This window comes from Dama dama, chromosome 23 (genome assembly GCF_033118175.1).
Source record: "Dama dama isolate Ldn47 chromosome 23, ASM3311817v1, whole genome shotgun sequence".
Lineage (NCBI taxonomy): Eukaryota > Metazoa > Chordata > Mammalia > Artiodactyla > Cervidae > Dama > Dama dama.
In genome coordinates, this window is record NC_083703.1 from 58,647,745 (window position 1) to 58,666,549 (window position 18,805).

The 18,805-nt window shown below is 54.2% G+C and overlaps 1 protein-coding gene and 1 long non-coding RNA gene across 3 annotated transcripts in view; one reads left to right on the top strand and one right to left on the bottom strand.

Annotated features, from left to right (window-relative positions):
- Positions 1 to 486: 486 nt before the first annotated feature.
- LOC133044971 (uncharacterized) lies at positions 487 to 3,224 on the bottom strand. The gene is made up of 2 exons (XR_009690102.1): positions 3,091 to 3,224; positions 487 to 755 (listed from the first exon to the last, which is right to left on the bottom strand). It is a non-coding gene; the product is annotated as an uncharacterized LOC133044971 (long non-coding RNA).
- A 563-nt stretch (positions 3,225 to 3,787) lies between these two features.
- PMEPA1 (prostate transmembrane protein, androgen induced 1) overlaps positions 3,788 to 18,805 on the top strand; it is a 56,903-nt gene continuing 41,885 nt past the window's right edge. Inside the window, exon 1 of one of the 2 annotated variants that reach the window (XM_061126938.1) lies at positions 3,788 to 3,922. In XM_061126938.1, coding sequence (XP_060982921.1) covers positions 3,808 to 3,922 — 115 coding nt within the window. In that variant the 5' untranslated portion in view covers positions 3,788 to 3,807. Of the gene's footprint in view, positions 3,923 to 17,264; positions 17,369 to 18,805 lie in introns of those variants that run through there. The other variant, XM_061126941.1, reaches the window with a different exon arrangement.

Consider the following 18,805-nt stretch of genomic DNA (forward strand, 5'->3'; position numbering starts at 1 on the left):
AGGGTAAGTGGGCTCAATAGTTTTGGCTCCCAGGCTTTAGAGCACAGGCTCAGTAATTGTGGTGCTTGGGCTCAGTTGCTCCATGGCATGTGGGATCTTCCCAGACCAGGGACTGAACCAGAGTCCCTTGCATTGCAAGGTGGAGTCTTTACCCACAAGTCACCTGGGAAGCCCCAGGAGTTTGTTTGGGTTGCTGCCTTGTGTCTACTAGACCCAGCACAGTGCCTGGCACTGAAGAGGGGCATAAAGGTAGGAAATTCTTTCCCCAGCTTTCAGTCTCCTTCCCGCGGACTCAGGCTGGTCCCACAGAGGTGGGCCACCTCCTGCTTCCAAGAGGGCGAATTCTCCCACCCCGCCCACATCACCTCATTCCCTGCCTGGTCCGGCAGTGGGCTCTGCCCTTCCTCATCACTGAATTCCCAGCATCACATAGGGCTGTGCCTGGCACACATAGGGTTGCAGATTTAGCAAATAAAACACAAGCCATCCAATTAAATTTAAATTTCAGATAAGCAGCACATAAATGTTTAGTGTTAGTATGTCCCAAATACTGCACAAGATACACTTATACAACAAGCTGTTCATGGTTTGTCTGACATTCACATTGATCTGGCAGCCCCACGCACTCATGAACTTCCATGAGTCTGGGTAGTCAGGTGCATGCTTCTTCCAGAGCACCTCTGTCTTTTCCTGCTTCTGACTCAGCCAGGGGCCCTGTCATCGTGGGAAGACTTTCCAGTTGTCAATGCCCTCATCTGTAAAAGAGAAAATAATATCATACCAGTTCCTCCGCTCCCAAGACTCTATGAGGATTAACTAGCCTAACTGCTAATATATAGATTGCTGGCGGCTCAGACAGTAAAGAATCTGCCTGCAATGCAGGAGAGCTGGGTTCAATTCATGGATTGGAAAGACCCCCTGGAGAAGGAAATGGCTACCCACTCTAGTATTCTTGCCTGTAGAATCCCATGGACAGAGGAGCCTGGTGGGCTACAGTCCATGGGGTTGCAGAGTCAGACACGACTGAAGTGACTGAGCATGCATGCACCCTAATATATATTCAACCTTCTTCTTACCTACTTCCAAGCCACTTCCTCCTTTACCTCTTTGGATCACCCCAGGCAAAGGCACTATTAGCATTCCCATTTTAAAGAGAAGGAAACTGAGGTCGGAGAGATGAAGGTACTCACTGAAGTCACATGACTGTGTCCCGCTCATCTTTGGAGGTGCAGTTGCCACCACCACACTGACACCCTGCATCAGGCCTCCAGGCAAAACTCACTTTGGAACCAGGGTGGAAACCAATAACTCATCCCCGGTGACACCATCAAAACAGTGTGATCACAGTGTAGGTGCTCATTAAATGTTCCCGTGCTGTTCTCCCAGACAGATCAACCAGAGGTTGATATTGTGGGTTTGTTTTTTTTATCCACTGAATTAACTAGTTATTTTTGCCGGCCAGTGGTTTAACCTGGATTGTATAAAATGCTGCCCCATTTCCAAGACAATCAACCTGTGTGATTCTTGTGGCCAGACAGGCCAGATCAGCTGCAAGAGACTTCAGGAGGGCAGAGACAGCCGCTCCTGGCCTCAGCCAATTCCTGGCACTCAGGGCTCACTACAGCTCAGGGAATGTCTGTTGTTTGAATGACTGGAGGAATGGCTGAAAGCAGGGGAAATGCTGGTGACCCCCTGTGGCCTGACACGTGAATGGGGCTCAAGGTCATTCCCAGGCCCTGACAACATTCTCACTCCACCCCCGCACCCCCAGCCCTGTCCTCAAGGAATGCTTAAGACTCTCCTGCTTTTCCTCCAAGCTGCTGAAGTTAAACTGCAGCAAGACCTTCCCCCTCCTTCCGCAGGCATGTTGGTGAGACCTGCCTCTTCTTCAAGGGAGGGGCTGAGACTGCCTTGAGTCTGTGACAGGGGTCCCCTCCATGGTAGGTCCTGAGCAGGCCCTCCCTTCCGGGGCCCTGGGCTTGGCTTCCTCACCAGCAAGTCACCCTGAGCTTGAACCCTCCAGAAAAAGCTTCCGGCTTGTGCTAAGAAAGCAAGAGGCATCACTGTGCCCAGTTGCAGAAGAGACCTCACCACTTCCTGGGCTGGCTTTCTCTGAGTTCTGCGAGATGCAGCTATGGTTCCATAACTTTTAAGCCTCCCCCCACCACCGCTGCCCGCCCCCTCCCCGCCCCCCCCCCATGCAAAAGTTGTCTCTGCCTATTAAGAAAATTCCAGGCAGTTCAGGGATGTGCAGAGGATATTTCAAGAACTAAAAATATTTGGGGCAGGGGGTCTGACCTGGGTTCAGCTCAGAACTCCTCCATTGTGTGACACCCCCACCCCGCCAGCTTCCGTGTCTGTAAAATGGGAATAATAATATACCTGCCCCCCCAGAGTAGGTGTCAGATGGCCTTCTTGTTTGGTAAGTTTCTGGCACAAGGCAGTAAGTACTTGTTAAATAAATAGAGACTCACGGCAGGGTCTAGGAGAGGACACACCGAATTGTTGAGAGGATGGAGATGTGCCAGGGAGGGGGGCCTCTTACATAATATTTTAATATCTTTTTAATTCCAGGAGAATGTGTTCTTGTAGCACTTGTGTAATTAAAACTTGAAATAAAAGTACACCCCCGCACTTCCTCCCGCGTCTTTAGAACTCCGGAGCCGCTTCTCCCCACCTCGCCCACCGCAGGCCAGTGGCCCTTTGGGCAGCAGACCTAGGGTGTGGATTCGCCCCGAGCCTCGCTGGCCGGGACAGTACAAGTCCCCGACACGTATTTACATGACAAGGGTTCCTGGGCGTTTCTCGGAGCAGTCCGGGGCTTGTCTACAGGAGTTCTGGTTTTCCCCAGTCGACCTCCTCTGGGTCGAGATAAATTGCGCGGGGGGCGCAGTGGGCTTGGGGCCTCTTGGAGCTGCAGATTTGGAATCGGGGAGTTGACTGCGAAATCAGGTAACGGATGACCTGAAGGACTCTCCGCTTTTCCCTAATTTCCCCTGCCCCGAGTCCGAGGGATCTCGTGCTTCTTTGAAGGGGGACAAGCTTCCCCCCAAAGCCTCGGTCAAGGATCCCGGGTTGGGGGGAACGCACCCACAAAGGCTGGGACCCAATCCCGCTCTCCCGGGCCTGGCCTGTGCGGGGCAGAGCTTCCAAACTGACCGCCGTTTGGGAGGGGACGCTGCACCCTTCTTTCGCCGCGCGGGTCCCGGGTCTACGCGGACCGCTTTGCTCTGGCCCTTTAAGAGCCCGCCCCCTTCCCCGTCACCCCGCCCCGCGGTCCGGGGAGGGGGTGCGGGAGAACCTCGGCGGGGATTGGCGCAGCGCGCGCCCCCTCCCCGGCCCCCGCGCGGTGGGAACCGGCAGCCCCGTCTAGCGCTGACGTCAGACCGTCTGCCTGCCTCCGACCGCGGTCTCGGAGCGAAACCCGATCTCCTTGGACTTGAATGAGGAGGAGGAGGCGGCGGCGGCGGAGGCGCTCGGCTGGGGGAAGCTAGCAGCAGAGGCTCAGCCCCGCCGGCAGCGCGCGCGCCCCGGCTGCCAGCCCATTTCCCGGACGCCACCCGCGGGCACTGCGGACGCCCCCGGGGCTGCGGAGGGGCAGCCGGGGGGGCGCAGAGGAGCGCGGCCCCGAGCACTGAGTCCCGCGCCGCCCCGGTAACTTGGCAGCGCCCGGAGCCCGGCGAGCCGGGGCGCGCCTTCCCCGCCGCGCGCCTCCTGCATGCGGGGCCCGAGCGCCGGGCGCCGGCCGGAGCCCCCCCCGGCCGCCCCCGAGCCCCCTGCGCCCCGCGCCGCGCCGCCGCGCCGTCCATGCACCGCTTGATGGGGGTCAACAGCACCGCCGCCGCCGCCGCCGCCGCCGGGCAGCCCAATGTCTCCTGCACGTGCAACTGCAAACGCTCTTTGTTCCAGAGCATGGAGATCAGTGAGTGACCCCGCGCCCCCCTCCCCGGAGGCCCCGTCAGGTTCGGACCCCGAATCGAGATGCAGATGCGGGCGGGGGCCCGGGCCGTGCGCGCCCCCTCGGGCTGTGCGCCCTGCGCCCCGGCTGCGCCCGCCGCGCCCCGGGCGCGCCCTCCCGGCTCGCGGCAGCTGGCGGCCGGCCCGGCTTTGTCCCGCGGCGCTGAGAGCCTGGCACGGCCCCCGCTGCCCGCGCCCCGCCCGCCGGGACTCGGACCCGGGGCCGAGCGGCGCAGAGGGCGGCAGGGCGCCGTGCGCGGGAGGGCTGGGGCGGGTGGATCCGTGAAGTTTCCATTTTATTTCCCTAAGGGGCAGTCGCAACGGAGCAATTAGGCCGGCTCTTTATCAACTTTGGCTTGGGGGCAGGGGGGGAGAGTCGGGCGTGTGAGACACTGTCTGGCCTGCGCGGTGTCTGGAGCTCCGGGTGTGTGTCTGGAGTGTGCGTGGCGCTGTGGGTCTCGGTCTATGTGAGTGGGTTTCCGTGCCGTCCGTGGAGTGTGCTGTGACTGTGTGTCTCTGTCTGGGTCTCGACTTCCCTCTCTGTGTCTGGCTGCCCCAGGAGTGTGTGCCCGAGCCTTCTTGGTCTCTGGGTCCCTCGGTGTCCGGGTCTGGGTGCCTCTTTTGAGTGTGTGCGTCTCTCTGAGGGTCTGGGGACCATTTGTGTCCAGGTTTCTGAGTCCAGGGCTCAGCGCTGGCGAGACGTGGATCCTGAGTGTGTGTCATTGTGTGAGTGTCTGTGTCCCCGACGCACCTATAAATAGCCTCTGTCTGGACAGCTTGGCTCAGTCTGGCTGGGACGGTGGTTACAAATGAGTCAAAGTTTGGGGCTGTCTGTATTTGGGACTGCCTTGCTCCGAAAGGGGGAGGTAGACTTAGGGTGGGGAGGGGAGTGTTTGAAGCTTGGTGTTGACTCGCCCTGCACTCGGAGAAGTTGAGCGGGGAATAAGCCTGGAGTCCCAACATCCGTAGCCCACCTAGGTGGGCTTTGGTCTAGGTGGTGAATTAACTGCCACCCCCCAGGGGACTGCCTTCTAGCCTATGCCCCCTTCGTCCGCCCATCCTTTTGGGGACCTCTTGCCTCTCTGAGCTTCACATTCCCAATCTTTGCTCCCAGTCACCCCAGGCGGGGGTGGCACACAGCCCTTCCCCGCAAGGGCCAGCCTTCCAGCTGGGACCAGGAGTCCAGAAGCAGCCGCCACCAAGGCGAGGGCAGTCACTGGGTGACTCATAAGCCAGTTTCCGCAGGCGGCTGCCACAGTTTTCGGCCCCTGAGCCTGTACAGTGAAGCGCAAGAGGTAAAAATAACCCGTGACCGGCCAGGCTGGGGCAGGCTGGCTGGCTTTGGTGGTGGGTCCTTCCATCTGCCGGCCCCCCCCACCCCACCCTCCAGTCCAGGAATTGAAAGCCTTGCTCCCCCCCACCCCACCCCTCCCAGCTGCCCCGCGCCAGGCCAGTGAGATGCCAGGAGAACCTGCCCAGAGCCAGCGTTTACGGAATTGAGTTGCACTATACCAGATTGCTTCCAAAGGCCCTTTGTGAACTCAGGAGGCTAATGAAATGCACGAGGATATTATTAAAATATGTTCGCACACGTTTGGAGAACCTCCTCCCTCAGTGGTGCCTTATTTCTCCCCCTTCTGTAAAGCTGCCTTAGGGAGCTCCCCCTGCCCCACCAGAGGTCGGCATTGGCAGCCAGAACTTATCCATTATGAGGGCTGGGCACAGTCAGACATTCCATTCTTCTTCCTTTGTGTTCAGGACTTTTTAAAAAATTCATTTTTATTTCTGTGCCTTCTCGGGCCAACTAGCCCTGACGGTATCTTGGCTGACACGGAAGGGCTGTTAAGTCTTTGCCTGTTGTGACTTCTGCTCGTCGGCATCCGAGAGGGACCCTTGAGGTTAGCGCCTGGAACCCAGGCCTGCTCCAGCTGGCCCCGAGGTGGCCCATTAGTCACCATGTTCCGTGTATTTTTTACACACGGCCCCTGCTTCCTGGAAGAAAGCCCAGGGCAGGGAGGGAAGCGGTCTGTAAGGCACAGGTATAATATAACAGTTTGTTGCAAGTGCTAATCAGGTTTCCCGGAAATGGTCTGATGAGGAAGCCTTTAAGGCCTGGAGTTTCTTTATACAAAAAGGAGGAAGGAAGGATGAAAGGAAGGAAAGAAATTGACAGTGGCCACTGTGCATTTCCCGTGGTCTCAGTTGGGGGTTCAAGTAGGTCAGAGTTGGATTTGGAGGTGGGCTGAAGGGCAGTGTCCAGGTGGCTCCGCTTCTAGAGAAGAAGAGATGGCCCTTAAGTCCTCTGGGCCTCAGCTCTCTCATCTGAAAAAGGACACCGTGATGGTTGAAAACAAACAAACAAACTCTACCATCTTTCATGATGAGACCTCTCCCCTCCAAAGTCTGGCTTGAATAGTGCTGGGCCCTGGTGTGGACTTCAGTGGCACCAGATTTCACACTCAGGGTTCATACCCTCAATTCAGAGATGCAGGGAAGTGACAATGAGAAAAACTTTGCCCAGGCCCGCAGTCAATGCTTAGACTTAGGTACTCGTGGAATGCACACTCCATCTTGAATATGGAATGGGGGCCCCAGAGTAGCAGCCCACCCACCTTCACCTTGCGGGCTGGAGATCAACAGCATCTCCTTTGCCTCTGGGAGACTGGGAACTGGGTGGGCTCTGAGGATCATCTTGACTTTGACAAGACACTGCCCAGACTCTCCAGGGGCCCACATCTTTTCTGAGCCTCAAGGAGGGCTGCAGTCTGATGGGAATTCACTGTTCCCAGAACACACCCCTTGAAAAAGTACACCCGTTTTGTAAATGAGCCAGGGGTCTTGGAATCAGACACAGTCAGCTCGAGTGACAGCCCACCAGAGGTGATCGCTGAGGAGTCAGATGCACTGACTTTTGAGGAAAGTATTCCTCCTGGCACACGTTTGCATTTTTCTTGGCATTCTTTGACCTTTTTTTAGTTCTTCTGCGTCTGTTAGAAATCACCCCCTTTCTCCTCCAGCTTCTGCTTGAGACTTTTGGGGGCAGACAGGTGCTCGCTCTGCTTTCTGGACAGGCTGAATTGTGGGGCCAGACAATAACCAGCTGTTGGTTCTGGTGGCAGTATTTCGGGAGGATCCTGGGAGGTGCCCCTGCCCTGGCTGTGCCCTACACCTCTGCAGCAGTGTCTAATGTGGGAGCTTTTATTTTTTAAACACTGGCATCATGAGCCTCTGATTCCTCTTCTCTGACCTTTCCTCTGATCCCGAAAATCTTCTTGGGCACTAGAGACTCAGAAACTCATAGGACAACCCAATTTTCTGGCAGTTTGTGTGGCACGTGTGCTGTGCATGTGTAACACTTGAATCCCGGGGAATGTCAACCCGGGCTCTAGGATGCCTGGGCCAGACAGTTCCTTGCTGGGACGAAAGGGATGGTTGTCTTGGGTGTTGGCGTGTCATCCAGCATCCTAGCCTCTACCCTCTAGAGATCAGAAATAGGATTGTCCTCCCCCCACCAAGTTGCAACAACCAAGAATGTCTCCAGACTTTGGCAGGTGCCCTCTGAGAGGCACATTATCCCTGGCTGAAGATCACTGTTTTAATCAGTTACTGGCTTTTCCAAGGGGACTGGGTTGGGGAGGAGGGCAGAGATGATCATCAATTTCCTTCCGAAACCAGTCCCCATGAAGCCCAAGTTGGCATTTGCCCCTCATCCACGTAGCCTTTATTGAGGGCCTGTTGTGTGCCACACCTGGAAGATTGGGGCTCCTTCTTGATGAAATTTCCGGTTTTCACCTTGAATTTGCTTTTACCACCAGGAAAGACGCAGGCAGCCGTGAAAACAGATATTTCAGGTTTCAGGTTAAACTATTGATTCAACACCAGCTTTTATACCCATGGGCCCTCTCAGTTGGGACTTTTAACCCACATGTTTTCTGTCTGGGTTTTAGGTTGAGGTGCTGTAAGAGGCTGAATTTTGACTGGATCTCAGGTCAGGCCCTGGGCCATGGCTTCCCAGGAGGCCTGGGTCAAGCCAGCTACGTCGCCCAGGGTGACCTGAGGTCAGGGGTGAGCTTAGTGTTTGTCAAAACACAGAATAACTAGTGGCTCTTGTGCACACATACTTACACAGGCACACACGTGCATGTGCACACACACCCCTCGGCATGCAAACACACACACACACACACATATGGGTTCACATAGTCAGCTGCTACCCCTTTCTGCCTTTCCTGCCAGCTTCTCTTGGGGTTGGGAATGGTTACAGCTTCTTCTGGGCATGTGAGAAAAATAAAAAGGAAAAAAGTGCACACACGCTTCCTCCCCGATGAGTTGTGCAAATATATGCACTCTCCCTTCAAAAGAGAAGGGAGACGGAGCTGTGGGTGAGGCTGCAGGGGAGAGGAGGCTGGCAGCAGGGAGTGGGGGGGCACTTCTTATGTTTGGGACTGCAAGATGTGAAAGATCCATGTGCACCGCAGTAATCCCAGAGTAACCAGCTCAGGTGTGCCTAGGTACCCGCCTTCTTGTACCTGCCCCACCTCATCTAGCCCAGGGCCAGGGTTTTTAAATGCTTATGGCTCCGGCAATTGTCAAATCATAGGAAAGTGTTGGAGAGGAGGGTGCTGGTGGTGGACCCCCACCAGGAGGGCCCACGTGGCATTGTCTCCTCCCGTGTTATCACCCAGAGAGAAGTTGGCAGGCAGCTGGGCACCTGGAATCCTGAACAAAGAGGAGCTCTGACAGGTTGAGTGTTGCAGGCTGTATTCCTGCCGGCCTTGGGCTCTTGTGTGGCGCATGTGCTGAGTAGCAGATCAAGGCTGAGGACCCATTCTGTGCTTTTTAAAAGGTGTTGTATGCACGTGTGCCTGTGTGTGCGTGTGAGGCACCCTTGGTTGGGGTAGGGCTGGGTGCTGTGTGTGCCGCATGCCCCTTCGTCTTTGTGTGCCTGTGGAGCAGAAAGGATGTACCTGCTGCTTGAGGGCTTCCCGAGGCCCGAAGAGGACGGCTCAGGGTGGCAAACTTGTCCTCGGGGCAGGGGAGGGGGGGCTGCAGAGAACCAAGGACAGAAGTGCCGCCGAAAGGGACATGGACCCCGTGAGGCCAGATCTCCCAGTTTCAGGGGACTGAGCTAGATTTTGTTGTAAAACTCCTGGATTTTAAGTACAAGCAATTCCTTGTTTTCTCACCTGCTCGCAGACCCTTTCCAGCCGGAGGACCGCAGTGGGTTCGGAGCCAGAGGGATGGAAGCTCCGCCCCCGTATCAGCATGCTGGCTATGTCCCTTGTCCCTCGGCCCATCTGTCAGGCTAGGTGACAACAGCTCCCATGTGCTGGGGTGTTGTGAGAATTCTCGAGGAGTCTGGCCTGCTGTTTGCATCCTGTGTTCCTGGGGGTCGGCAGTGACAGTGGTGGACTTGGCCCAATGACCTACTTGTCCTGTCCCCAGCGGTCACACTCTGGCCCTTCACCTGTTGAGAAGACCTTCAGAAGAGGGTTTCCCCACTCTGAGCCTGGGGTGCCAGAATTGGCTGGGAATGTTGGAATGAACAGGCCCTCGCGGGGCCATGACCTTGAGAGTGGAGGTGACTGAATATTTGTGTGTGACATAGTCCCTGGCTGGCAAACCCCTAGCACATCCGCCCTTGGTCTAGAAGCTCCAGACATCTCTTAGGGTCCCCTGCTGGGTTCGTGGAGCCCACAGCCCACTTTGGAGGCAGAAGCTGGGCTCTGGGGCTGTGTGAGGCCCTGAAGTCAGCACCACTCTGACCTCAAATACCCACTGGATCCATTCCTTAAGATGGGAGCTCACAGCCCAGAGACTCAAAATGGTGTGAGGCTTTTGTTTTGAAAATTCATTTCCACTTTTAACAAGTGACTGTACGGGGGCCGGGGGGTGTCCATCATAAAGATACTCCAATCTTCTTTTCGGGGTGGGGCAGATCCTCACGTCTCAGCCTCTGAGCCACCTGCGTCTGAAGTCGCATCAACTTCTCTTTCTTTTGGGCGACAGCACAAAACCAAACCCTGACACCGTGGGGTCTCGCCAGGGCCTCCTCAGGCACCTGTGAGGTGTCTGTTGGCAAGCTGGGAATTGGCCTGGAGTGGCTGGCCAACAGGAGCTGGGGCTTCAGCACCCCGGGAGAGGCTGAGAAAGGTTTGGGGCATCCCCAGGCTTTCCCAGAGCCACAGAGCAGCTTCTGTCTTCTGTTTCCAGGGTGACTGATGGATTTTTGTTTCCACTCCCTTTCCTAGCTGGATATGGAGAGCTTATTATGTGCCAGGCACTAGTGACGCATTTTTCTCCATCTTCAAAACAACTCTGTAAGAGCTGTTGCTGTCACCAATTTGCAGATGCAAATAGTGGGGATCAGAGAGGGTAAGACACTTGCTCCAGGTCACACAGCCAGGAACTGATGTTTTGCTGGGATTCACATCTCAGTTCCCTGGCCCTGGAGCCCATGCTCCTGTGATTTCTTCCCCATGACACCACGCCAACTCCCATTCATTAGGGAGAAGCACCAACAAATCTCAGGGCACATAGTTGTGTCCTTTTCACTCTAACAGTGCACTGGCTGACTGTTCATTGGAAAGGTCTGCATGAAACACGTGTCTTGCATCAGGCTGTCGCTGTCTCCAGCTGCTTCCCCCACCTCCAAACTACCACCATCCTATCTGGTGTCAGGGGCTTGGAAAGTCACCCAGGACTGTCCCTGGAGGAGCCATATCTACTTCTCCAGGATTTCCAGGTCGTCCAGGGTCTGGGCATGCCAGCCTTCTGGCCAGGGTGAAATGGTGAGTATCTAGACTTTACAGGGGACCTTCGTGGAGCAGGGCATCCCAGACTAGTCATTCCTGTTTGGGCTCCAAGAGCCCTCTGTGGATCTCTCCTTCCAGACCGGTCCGTATTGTTGAATGTTGTGTAATGAGTTGTGTCATCTCTCTCTCTTCTGGCTACCAAGTGCCAAGAGGTTGGAGATAGTATCGGTTTTGTTCATTATATCCTGAACAGGTTGGTACCTTGTGTATGAGGGGGGATGGAAGGGAGTGGGGCCGGACAGGCAGACTCCTAAAAGATTCCAGGCAGGACAGGTTGTGGTCAGGATGTAGACCTGCAAGACCATCCTCTTGGGGTTCCATCCTGGGCCTCCACTTGCCCCTCTGCAGAACAGAGAGCAGGTTAACACCCACTTCAGAAATTGTCAAGACAGTCGCCCAGCAATCAAAAGCACCTCTGGCACAAAATGCAGTTTTGAATACTAGAGAGATTTCCACTGTTTGGGGCAGGAAGCTGTGCCCCCTTCCATCCTCCTCCCACCATCTCTCCTGAAGACCTCAGAGCCGCACGTGGGGGCAGGTGCAGAAGCCCACGCAGACACGCCCCTGCCACCGCCGCCTTGCCCAGGGAGGTTGGGGGTCTCCCGGTGTCACTTTAGTGCTACTAGGCTTCTCAGGTGGTGCAGTGGTAAAGAATCCGCCTGCCAGTGCAGGAGACTCAAGTTCGATCCTTGGGTCAGGAAGATCCCCTGGAGGAGGAAATGGCAACCCACTCCAGTATTCTTGCCTGGGAGAATCCCATGAACAGAGGAGCCTGGTGGGCTACAGTTCATGGGGTCACAAAAGAGTTGGACACGACTGAGCACACACGCAAGAGCTTAGAAGTGACAAAGGCACATCACCAGGACCTGCCCCACATCCCCAGAAGGAGGATTTCCAGGGCAACTCTTTTCTGCACACACTTGCTTCAGACTTGGGGTGTTTTTCGGTTGCCCTTTCCGTTTGGCGTTGGCTCCAACGTGACTGTGAGACCCGTAGATTGGAAGGGGTGAGGCAGCTACTGTGAGGTTCCAGGTAGTGACTGGATCTTCCTAATTTTCCCGCAGGGTCTGATAATGTATTTGTTTTTCATTGGTAGGGGTGGAAGGAAGAAGGGATAAGTCTCTGGACTTATTGTCGGAGCCTCTGCAGTACACTTGCTCCGATGTTGAAAGCATCGGGAAATGTGGAGTCTGATTTTCTCTTCTTTCCCTTCAGATGTATTTATGGAAAGAAAAAGTGAAAGTGTTTGTCACTCGGTCGTGTCTGACTCTTTTGTGACCCCGTGCACTGTAGCCCACCAGGCTCCTCTGTCCATGGGATTCTCCAGGCAAGAATGCTGAAGTAGGTTACCATTCCCTTCTCCAGGATGTCTTCCTGACCCAGGGATCAAATCTGGGTCTCCTGCACTGCAGGCAGATATTTTACCATCTAAGCCACTAGGGAAGCCATCAGATATATTCATAACTACAGTCAATGTACTGTTGTATCAGTGGGCTTGGGAAACGGCTCTCCTGGCAGAAAAGAGAGCTTTACTTATTTGGTAATGAGTGTAAAATCTGAGTGGCTCTGACCTCCACAAGCCAGCTCTTAATGTCCCACTGTCTACCGTCCTCTAGAAACACCTCCTGGTGCTCCACGCGTGGCAGCGGTGCTCGGCTCCCCAGGGCTGGACAGGTACAACTGAACCATGAAGCAGCCATGTGGATTTGAGGCACCAGCCTCCCTTCGATGTTTGGAGAAGTGGTCCCGTATCTTTTGTCCCTGATACGGACTTTGGTGGTGATGGGGGCTGGCAGCAGTGCCACATTCTACTTGGGATGGATACCACTTCTGCATGATATTGGCACAGAGTAGATGTTCAATAAACAGTGAAACAGTGGGTGAAAGAGTAGATTATGATGTTCCTTCATTTCCCCCAGGGCCACTGGGAGCCCACAGTGAGGTTCTGTAAACTCCTGGCCCTTGGCCTGCCTGCCAACCTTGACCATACAGATGGGGGAACACGTGCAGGTCATGTCAGGCTTTAGGAACAGGAGAGTCTCTGTTGGTCCTTAAGGTCTAGAGGAGCTGGTGTTTCCATTCCTGGCTTTGCAGGTGGGGACCGAAGTGACACATTCAGCCATGAATCTGTTTGGGTGTCTGTGGTTAAGGATACAGAAATACATGCTTTAATATATAAAACCATGTTCATGCATGTTTGCTCAGTTGCTTCAGTTGTTTCCGATGCTTTTTGGCCCTGTGGACAGTAGCCATCCAGGCTCCTCTGTCCGTGGGATTCTCCAGGCAAGAATATTGGAGTTGGTTGCCATGCCCTCTTCCAGGGAATTTTCCTGATCCATGGATCGAACCCACATCTCCTATGTCTCTCTCATTGTAGGCGCTCATTGTAGGTGGATTCTTTACCAATGAGCCACCAGGGAAGCCCATAAAACCATGTATCATTGGATATAAGAAATACACATAGATATATTTATAGGATAAAACATGCAGAAAATTTTAAGATGGGTGCATTCCACCCAAGACTAGGAGACATCTCTGAGGTCCCTCTACTCAAGGCCATGGGGGTACCTCCCCACCTCTCCCTGCAGGTGTGCTCAGGACTGAACCTGAGGCTTTCCTTGGCTTTGCCCTGGGCTCCCTTGGAGACAAAATCAGGCCTCTCAGGCTCTGTCCTCGGAAGCAATAGAAGTGGTCGCTGAGTCCGTTTTCCTGCACATGTGCAGCAGAGAAACTGTCCTTTCTCTAAAGAGGTTTTCTCAGCCCCACTCATCTTGGGTACCTGGTTGCCAACTGCTCATCCAGAGTGGATTTTGCAGGATGACCCCGCTGCCCCCTTGTCCTGCATTGCCCGAGATGGTCCAGGCAGCTGCTGGTAAGACGGGCTGCCGCCCAAGAGTATCAGCCAGGGGTGAGCTCAGGTTTATTCTCACTCATGGGACTTTGCCCACCAGAGTCAGACATTGCTGAGGGGGATGCTTTCTGCTGTGCTCAAGCTGCCCCATAAGGTTCAGATGCCTGGCCCACAAGCATCAAGTCACGGGTTCAATCCCTGGGTTAGGAAGGTCCCCTCAAGAAGGAAATGGCCACCCACTCCAGTATTCTTGCCTGGAGAATCCCATGGACAGAGGAGCATGGCAGGGAGCCACAGTCCATGGGGTCGAAAAAAAGTCAGACACGACTTAGCAACTAAAGTACAACAATAATAAAAGCTGCCCCAGAAGGTTCAGATGTCTGGTCAATAAGCATTAACCCAAGCCCTTGTGGGGTGATCGGTCCCAGAGGCTACACGTCCACTGGGGAAGCTCAGAATTTGCATGTGGCCACCACAAGCTGTTTCTGAATCAACCCAAATTTTATACCAGGTAGAGTAGCTTATATTCCTCCAGTGGATGTCAGTTGAGAAGTGACAGAAGAGTTGGGTGACTGTAGGTCATGTGTTTCAAAACCCTGACCAGGGAAAGGAGAATCTGTATGGTCTGTTGTGGCTGCTACACTTAGATAAATGAAATAAACGTTAATACCAAGACATTTGGTAAGACTCAGTGCATACGTGCTTACTTCCAGACATCGATCATGTGGCTATACATTTTAAGATCTTAAACAACTGTCCAAAAGAAAGTAGAAAGTGAAGTGGGGGCAGGGAGGCTCCTTTCAGCCTGGGGAGCCCTGCAGGAATTTGGTGACTGCCAGGGCCCCCGTTTTGCAGATTCCCAAGTCTGAGAATTCAGGTTGGTCATAGGTCTAATTGCCTTCCTGAAAACAGTTTAGTCGGTAATAATTCTGTAAACCCATGAATCAACTTTGCGCAAACACCCTGAGTAATTTCTTTGTTCTTTTCTTTCTCCTTTGTAATTGGTGTCTGTAAAAGCCAAAGGTTTGGTCCTGGGGAAGGCATGATTCATTTATTGGTGTCTGTGCTGCCCCGTTATCGTGTAGTCATTTCAGAATGCCGTCGCGGTGAGCCCAGGGTGATTCATAAGGGGCTGAACTGAGCAGCTGACGGGGGTCACGGCCATAGGGAAACGATTTTTCCTAATCTGTTTATGGTATGGGAGAGGGAGGTGGCTGTATTGAGGTGATGGGGAGGGTGTCAATTACATTGGTGAGTATAACCAATTAAATAACACCGGCCAGCCCTTTGAGCATCCCTACATTTGCCACTGTTGATGGTCCTTGATGGACCACAGCTAAATGCACTCCTATCTTGGGTATATCTCTCCCACATTTATGGATGCCGATCTCTGAGCAGGCTGACATGTAAGGACACCCCCATCAAGCCTCGAGCAGAGTTTCAACCCAAAAGCCACAAAGGCAGAGAATGTTGCCTTTTTAAAAAGTCTCTGCACTGGGTCCACCATGGAACAGTTTAAATATCCAGGCTTAAGGGGCTTCCTAGGTGGCTCAAGTGGTAAAGAATCTGCCTGCCAATGTAAGAGAGGCAAGCTCGATTCCTGGGTCAGGAAGAGCCCCTGGAGAAGGAAATGGTAACCCATTCCAGTATTCTTGCCTGGAGAATCCCATGGACAGAAGAGCCTGACAGGCTACAGTCCGTGGGGTCGCAAAGAGTCAGACATGACTTAGTGACTGAATACACACAATACACATGCAAGGGCCAGGGGCCACTCCTATCCCCCCTCCATTTCTCTAACGAGGATAGTTATTAGATGTTTGCAGTTGTCAAGACTTTGCCTTAACCTTTAGTATGTGGAGACTTACACGTGGAGCTGCTATTGTGTTTAGTTTTATTAGTTACTTTTGGCCCTAAATAAAAATGTCACTGTCCTCCCATCCGGAGTGTGATTAGAGTCACCTGCTACGTGGCCTAGAGGTACAATTATGATTCCAACCTCCAATCGTCCACATAAATCTAGGCCCTGCCTGCTAGTGCATAATCCAGAAGTTGGTCTTTTGAGATAAGGAATATTTCTTCCTGCGGCCCTTTCTCCCGATGTCCTCTTGTCCGGTTTATTTTGTCTGTGTGACTTGTTCCATTGTTTCCTGTCCTCTGCATCAGCTCAGGTATCTGTGGATTCCCAGCTCCTCTATGTCTTTAACATAGTTAGAAGAGAATCCAGCTGGAACTTCGTGAGCTGCTTTGTGACTTTCACAGTGTGGATCAAGAATGAGTACATGGCATTTGAGCCAGCACTCCCCTTGTTGCCCGTGACAGACATTGCTAATCTATCCCAGCATGGGGGAGCAGCAAGGGCTGCGGAAATCCTGGAAGAGGAGGAATCACTCCTGCACGCAGCCACCGATACTCCCCGTCTGCTCGGCATGTTACACGGAGGCCCTTGGGCTGCTGACAAGGGTTGCTGCCCTTGGGTTCCTGACAAGTCAGGAACCGTCCCTACTGTCAGATCTAAAGCTGTGCCGCCACCTCGATGTGACCCAAATCCCAGCTTCAGCTGTCAAGCCTGGGTTCCTCACAGTTCTCTGGACTTGTTCCTGGTGAGATCTGGAATAAGACCCCTACCCATGTTACTCTCACCCCCCCAGACAGTACTTCAGTTGTCTTTCTTTACAGTTGGGGTCACCAACTCAAACATCACAGAAACCTCTGTTTTCACCTTGAATGTGCGTTGTGGAGTTCCTTTACACTCTAGTGAGAATGAGCTCTGGACCCTTCTCTGGAATAGACTCAGGAGATGGGGATGGGATTCAGAAAAAAGAGCAGGAGAGGAGAGAAGCTAGGCAGTCAGTATCTGGGGACTGAGCTCCCAATGACTTGGTTTGTTTTATTTTCTTGGCAATCGCCTTAGTGGCTTTTCGAACCCCAGCTAGTCCTGCTGATGGTCTCGGATGCTCACTGAGCATCGTGCACGCCCTTGTGCAGCCTTGTTTGCATGGAGGAGGCGGAGCCAGGGCACGTGCCAGGGTGCGGAGATCGCCAGCCAGGAGCAGAGCAGGACTTGATCTTGGGCTGCGGGGCTCCAGAGTGTCACCCCCCAGCTTTATAACCACCTGTTACCCGTGTGCTGGTGTGGCCGACTTCAGGCCTCCTGCCTTTGCCCTCCGGCTTTTGCAGCTGGCCTGGCGTCCTGTTCCTCCCTCCTCCACACACTCTCCTTGGAATGGTCATGGGCAGCCATCCCGGGGCTTGGGGCCAGCGGGAGCAGGGCTCTATCCTGGGTCGGATTGCTGCTGACAGGAGAAAGGGGTCATGATGACCTGTGGGGTGCTGGGCCCTCGGCAGAAGGGTGAGAAGAGGGTCCGGAGACCATTCCCACCGAGGACCCTCTCCAGTCCCCTTCTCAACCCTGCTCTTCTCCATTCTCCTGACTGTGGAAGCCACAGCCACAGTGCCTCTGCAACCCTGACCCTCAGACGCACCCCAGGGTGGGAGCAGGGCTTCTTAAAACTCCCCAGGGAATTCCAGGGTGCAGCTAGGGTTAAACCCCACTGGGCTGGCCCCGACTCGGCAGTGCTTGCAGATAGAGGAACTGAGATACAGTTGAGGAAGTACCGGAAACCTGGGCATGAAACCCTTCTGTGGCTGATGGGAGCACTGCCACTAATAATGTCATCACCGTGAGGACAGCGGGCTGGCGGGACTCCATGCGAGCCAGGCTGGAGCAACGCTTGCAAGCTGCACCGTGAGTCGGGCAGACGGGCCCATGGGGCCCGGGCCTTGCCTTCCAGCACCCATCTGGCGTTCCGGGCCAGGTGCTTGAACAGCCAAGCAACACCTGAGGCCTCTGCCCGCCATGTTGCAGGAGGGTGGTCTGGGGCCTGGTGGCAGGAGTGGTAGCCAGGGGCTGTATGTTACTGTCTATTGGGTAACGGTGGGGCGCCTGGTTTTGCCAGGATGAGGACGAGCACCCAGTGTCCTGGCTTCCTCTTCTGCTCCCTGTGGCTGCCAGACACGGCCTGAAACCTGGCCTTTGACTGGATCTGCCCCCTCCTTTTACCTCCTGCATTCTTGGTTTACCTCTGTGTGGCTTTCTGCTTCACTGGGGGTGGCACCTTGCTTCTTGAAGGGGCATCACACAGAGGCGGTAACAGGGCACTGGTGGGCTTGTAGCCGAAGGCAGAATATTCCAGACATAAGGTTTTCCCATCACTGAAGCCCCCCCACCCCCGATGAGCCCTGCTCATAACCTCTGTCCCCTACCGTCTCTCCCCATCTCCTCCCTTCTTAATTTTGTTCCTGTAAAACAGGCTTAATTGAAACCCAGGGTTCTTGTGAGAAGGAAGACACTGCAAAGGCCCAGTCAGATCTCACCAGCTGCCCCTTCTCTTCTCTTCAGTTGTTAAACTTCCTCTTGGAATCTGTGTTTTCCGCTGCTGTGATGTGTTTATTGAGGTATAATTTATAGACACAAAGTGCACAGACGTTAAGTGTACACTGAGATGAGTTTGGGCAAGTGTCTATGTCTCTGACAACCATCCAGGTCAAGAGGAAGGTCCTTCCGGCTCCCCACAAGCCCCTCTGCCCCTTGCCCCTCTGCACCTGCCCCCCGAGGCAGTCACTGCAGATTCCATCACCAGAGATTAAATGTTCCGAGTGGAAAGCTTTGCATAAATGGAGTCCCACCGTATGTTCTTTTTGTTTGCTTTCTTTTAGTCAGCCTCCTGACTTTGAGATCCGTCCGTGTTGTGTGTCTCGGTTGTGGTTCCTCTTTATTTCTGAGCAGCTCTCCATTGTATGGATGAACCATGGGCTGCCCTTCACACAGGGGAAAGCCTCGTCAAAGGGGCACATGAACCCAAAGGAATGACTTAACGGTGGAATTCCAGGAGCCTTCATGGGGAAGAGGTTTAATAACCTGAATCTGAGCCCCGTAAACAGGCATTGAGGACCTGGGCGTCTGTCCAGCTCCAGCATGGGGGGCTCAGGATGGTGGCAGGGGCGTTGGAAACTTAGCGGGCCATACTTCTGCTGCTGCCTGGCACGACTGCACCAGCCACAGAGGCCAGTGCTCCAGCCTGCCTCACCTGGCCCGCATTCCTCTGCAAAGAATGAGGATGTGGGTGACCCCAGACAGGTGTGAATCATGTCTGGGGAGGTGGTTACTCAGAGGCAGAGAGCA